Raw genomic sequence first — 5,237 nt, 5'->3', positions numbered from 1 at the left:
GTTTCAAATTCCTTGAGAGCAGATACGTCTCGGCATCCTTGGGCCCCAGCGGTGCTGGGCTGGGGCTGGGTGAATGGTGATGGAGTGATGGAAGGGCAGGTGAGTGGAGGCGATGACAGAGGACCCACCAGTGTTCCTCTAGGTGGGGTGGAGGGGCCTGGAAGACCCGGGGTGAGCAGGCGCCACCTAGAGGCGACAGGTGGAACAGCTTCACAACTCTGCTGGAGGCCCCCTAGCTGCCAGGCCCTGCCAAAGCCCTAGGAGAGCTTAGCCCTGCCTGCAGGGACTGTCCCTTCTGGAAGGGGGCAAGGACATGTGGACAGATCATGACAGCACAGGTGATGAAGGGGGTGTACACACAGGTACCAGGGCACAGGGGCGGGGAAGCCTGGGGGGAGTGGTGCTGGCCCTGCATGGTGCAAATGAGTTGATTTGTAAGAAACGGGGGGTGGAACGGGCAGATGGCGTAATGGCTATGTCACTGGACTCCCACGTAGTTGACTGCAGTTTGAGTTCCAGACCTGGTGGTGGCTTAAACTCACGCCGGGCGTGTGTGCACGTGTGCCCAAGATCCCGAGAGGAGAATGGAGGAGAAGGGATTGCGGTGTGGCCATCTCCCCAGGGGGTGATTTCTCGCTGTCTCTCCGGTGTGTGTGCCCTATAGCAAAAATCTCTCTCAGAAAAGAAAAGAAACTGAGGGGAGGGGAGGGTTAGCAGATGGCTCATGGTTATGCCACTGGACTCCCATATGGCTGACCACGGCTTGAGTCCTGAACCGGTGACTTGAAAGTCACACTGGGCGCGTGTGCCTAAGATCCCGAGAAGAGACTGGGGGAGAAGGGATTGCAGTGTGGCCATTCCCCCTGGGCGTGATTTCTTCCTTTCCCCCTCACTGTGTCGCCTCTCTCTCGCTCTCTCTGGCAAGCACATGCGCCCTAAGCCCAAAACCTCTTAAAAAAAAAAGAAAGAAACTGCCCAGAGGTAGCCGGTGCTGTGGTTGCGGGGCTCCCCGCCTGAAGGTCCTGGCTCATCCGTGCCTGTGACCAGGGTTGGCTGGGCTGGGGTGAACCCAATGTCTAGACTGTTGGAGGTGCAGTCTCTCTGTCTCTGTGTCTCTGTCTCTCTTGCTCATGGGGACTTTTATTTTTTTTTTTAAAGAAAACAGTAGGGGCATAGTAGGACATATGGTAGCTGGTACAGGGGCCTCCAAAATTTGTGAAGGGCTGTCCCAAGGGCCTGGTGGTTAAGGGAGCCGGATCCCACATGGTGGACTACATGGTTCAAGCCTCAGACCCAGCCGTTTGAATAACACACAGGGTGTGTGTGCATTCATGTCCAAGCCCCGAGAGGAGGGAGAGATGGAGAAGGATGGCGACAGGACCATTCTCCATGGGGCGGGGGGTGCTTTTTCTCATTCCCTTTCTCTGTCTCCCTTTGGGGAGCGCATGTGACCTCTGGCAAATTTAAGAAAAGGTTGTGGAAAGATGAAATTAAAATATGAATTTATTTTGGTGCAAAAAACCTTTTGCATAGTTTTTTTCTTTTTTAAGAGAGATTTTTGATATAGGGCATGTGCACTTGCCAGAGAGACAGACAGAAAGCGAGAAATCACCCCCCAGGGGGATGGCCATGCCACAATCCCTTCTCCCCCATTCTCTCAGGATTTTGGGCACACACGCAGATGCTCCCGGTGTGAGTTTTTTAAGCGGCCCGGTCCAACACTCGAACCAGTCCACTATGTGGGAGTCCCGCAAAATAACCATCCCACCGTCTGCTGGTCCCTGCATGGTTTGTTCACGATGTGCATTTCCTGCAAACTTTCAAAGCCCCCACTTTCCGTGGGCAAATGTGGCATTAATCAGGGGGCCCTGAGTGGCTTGAGGCTGAGAGCCATCAACATTTTCTGCCCAGCCTTGCCCCTGGGTGTCCCCCGTTCCAGGTCCAGGGCTGCCACTTCTAGCTGCACTTCATCCTGAACACGGGCTGTCCCAGCCCTGCAGGCGTGATCTGACCAACTGGTCTCCCGGGGGAGCGCATGCCATGGAGAGCAGGGACGGAGCCTGGGGACTGGGCTGGCCCCAGGGCACCTCACATTTCCCTGAAGGCCTAGGGCCAGCCACAGCCATGCCGTGTTCCTGCTCTGCGGAGGCCCTGCCCCACCGGCACTCTCCCACCCTGTCGTGCCTGCCCTCCCCCCTCACCCACTCCCCTTCACGGGGCTCGGATGGGGTCCTAGTGGGGAGGGTGTGTGGAACACGGCTGAGTGCTGACTTCAGCGCCCCGCCATTCTTTTCCCTCCTAATGGCCTAGTAAAAGCCAGTGCAGAGCACAGAGAGGCCTGCTCTCCCAGTGGGACAGTGCGTGCTCATGCTGCTCTGCAAGCTGTGTCTTTCGGTGTGTTTGGAGCACCCACAAGGATTCCAGGTCCTTTCTGGGGGATTCTTTGCAGTCGCAGGGTCTCCATTGGGCCGTAAGGGAATGCCCTGCCAGTCTGAGGTCTTGCTCTTGAACTTTCCCGGAAGGGGAGACAATAGCAATTCAGCGCCCTCTAATGGTCAGTCCTAGAACTGCAAGGTGCTGGCTTTGAACCAGGCCAGACTGTTTCCTGGGACTCTGGGAATTTTGTGGAAAAGAGCCCATGGTGTCAGAGACGGGGCCCAGGTCTGGAGCCCCTGTTGCATGCCTGGGCAGCCTCTGGGTCTTTGGCAGTGGCCTTAGACTGCTGTGGGTGGGAGCGAGGCTTCCCTAAGAACAAGCCTGTTGTTCCCCTGTGTTACTTCCGAGCCCACAGGTGCCTTGTTAGCACCCCCAGCTCAGAGAGGGGACCCTCAGGGGACCTCAGGCTTCCGAGGTATAGTTCCCTGCTCAGAGTGTCTAATGCATTGATTGCTTCATCCAGTGCCTGGCCCCTCTGCCCGGTCCGGTCGGGACAGTTCTAGGACTGTCCTTGTGTGCCGTGTGGCCCTGAGCACGGCCCGCAGTCGGGAGCCTTGCAGGTACAATCCAGCATGGCCAGCATTGCCAGGAGGCCCTTCCAGCTCGGCACAGGCCTGGGCAGCAGCCCAGGAGAACCAGTGGCCGGGCTGGGGAGTGGCCTCAGGAGGACTGAGGCTCCTGTCCCTGAGGCCAGACAGGCTCAGGCTTGTTGGAGCAGAACTCTCTGGGCACCAGCAGTAGAGAATCCACCCAAGGGAGGGAAGGCTGGTGCTGAGAGGTGGGTCTGGAGGCTGAGACAGTGGGAGACGTGATCCAGGCTGGGGGCTCGGCTGTCTGCAGCAGTGGGCAGGAGGCCCCCCAGAGCCATCACAGAGAGCCACGAGATGCGGAGGGTCCCCCACGCCCTCCCTGACTTTCCCTTGCCAGGTCCACTCTGGCTTCCGGTTCTCGGGCCTTCTTCACTCTGAGTTGACTCTGGAGCCGGCCCGGTAGCTACTGGGCAAGGGGGCTGGATCCGCATGGCTGACCGTGGTTCCATTACTGGCTTGAAGAACTGCCAGGGACCAGCAGATGGCGTAACGGTTATGTTGCTGGATTCCCACGGTTGTTGCCGGCTGTTCAAATCCCGGTCCTGGTGGCTTGAAACTCAGGCTGGGTGCGTGTGTGTGCGTGCCCCAAATCCCAAGAGGAGAATGGAAGAGAAGGGATTGCAGTGTGGCCATCCCCCCGGGGGGTGATTTCATGCTTTCTGTCTCTCCATATGTCCTATAGCAAAAATCTCTCCTAAAAGAAGAAAACCATGTGCCAGTGCGTGTGCGTGTGGGTGCACGCGTGCTGCGTGTCTGACTGGATGCAGGAGAGGAGAAGGCAGCAGTGCGGCCGTGCCCCCCCGGAGTGCCCTCTTCTCTCTGTCTCCAGTGAGCACACATGAACTCTGGCAGTCAAAAAACAGAAAGCAGTCTCTAAAAAGTTTTGATAAATTAACTCACACTGGAGTAGAAATGACTGGTAGTCAGATGTGTGCGGTGTAACAAGAACAGGTTTCGACGGTGAAACTCGAGGCTGTAGAGACAAGCGTGGGGGCCCTTGCCCGGTGCACCGTGTCCGAGCAGTGGCTGAGAGTGATGCAAGTCCCACGTTTTCTCTTTCTGCTTTTAAGTGACATGGCCTGGCTTTATGTAAGGAAGGCCTAGCTGTGAGAATGGCAGAAGCTGCCCAACACCCTTCTGAGTTATCCCCCCCCAGGTTTATTTATTTACTCCATGAGGGAGAGAGGAGACGGCTACCCCGAGAGGGTCCCCACGCCAGGATCCATCCACCTTGGCTGCGCAGGCCAGCCGTGCGTGTGTCCAGCATGCTGGGCCCAGTTCGGGAGCCCAGGCCCTTCCTCGCGTGGCTCCGGTGCCTTACCGCACCACCGCCCGGCTTCCGCCCCAGCACTTCTTAAGCCCTTCCGTTTTCCCCCGTGCCCCTGAGCCTGACTGACCCGAGGTCTTCATGCCGCCGCCCTCCCGATGGGCCCTGCTGACGATCTGACCTCCCAGCGCCATGTCCCCCACAGGCAGACCTCAACACCAACATGGAGGACGAAGGCAGCTCTTTCTACGGGGTCTCCAGCCAGTACGAGAGCCCCGAGAACATGATCATCACCTGCTCCACCAAGGTCTGCTCCTTCGGCAAGCAGGTAAAGCCCCCCGACCAGCTCCCAAGGCCGCCCCCGCGGCCACGCGGCTGCCGGAAAGCAGGGGGGTGGCTGCGGTCACGGCCTCTCCGAGGCTCACATTTCACTCTGGGGCCACCAGCGTCTTCACCTCCCTGCCTTTCTCTTTGTGGGGACCCTGGAGACCCTGGGGAACTTAGGCCTGCGTTTGGGCAGTGGCTTCTGTCTCTCCTATAGGCCTGGCCAAGGGCAATGCAGGGTGTCGGGAGGAGCACAGCCCGATGGACCTGGGTTCAAACCCCATCTCCTGCTTTCTGTGGATGTGACTGGAGAGAGTGTGACAGAACTTTGGTCATCCCTAATAATAACTCGCGTAGCACTCTGGCATTCTGATCCCACCCTGTAAGAGGGACAGGGAGACTAAAAGGCCCCCAGCCCAGACACCGGGGAGCCCAAGTCTGTCACCCTGGAGGTCCCACACATTCCTTCAGCCAGAGCACGTGCTCTCAGCCCGCTCCTCTTCTCTCCCCCAAATCCGTCTGAATTTTTTGAGAGGTTTTTGCTATAGGGCGCATGCGCTCGCCAGACAGAGAGACAGAGAGACAGAAAGCAAGAAATCACCCCCCAGGGGGGATGGCCA

General features: G+C 58.0%; 1 protein-coding gene across 1 annotated transcript in view; it reads left to right on the top strand.

Annotated features, from left to right (window-relative positions):
* TEAD4 (TEA domain transcription factor 4) overlaps window positions 1-5,237 on the top strand; it is a gene marked incomplete at its 5' end in the record, with an annotated part of 78,666 nt that overhangs the window by 67,535 nt on the left and 5,894 nt on the right. The window contains 1 exon segment of the mRNA XM_027769685.1: window positions 4,499-4,621. Coding sequence (XP_027625486.1) covers window positions 4,499-4,621 — 123 coding nt within the window.

This window comes from Tupaia chinensis, unplaced genomic scaffold (assembly GCF_000334495.1).
Source record: "Tupaia chinensis unplaced genomic scaffold, TupChi_1.0 Scaffold150288_1, whole genome shotgun sequence".
Taxonomy (NCBI): domain Eukaryota; kingdom Metazoa; phylum Chordata; class Mammalia; order Scandentia; family Tupaiidae; genus Tupaia; species Tupaia belangeri.
Note: the sequence above shows the minus strand (reverse complement) of the source record. Positions and strands in the feature narration are given on the sequence as shown.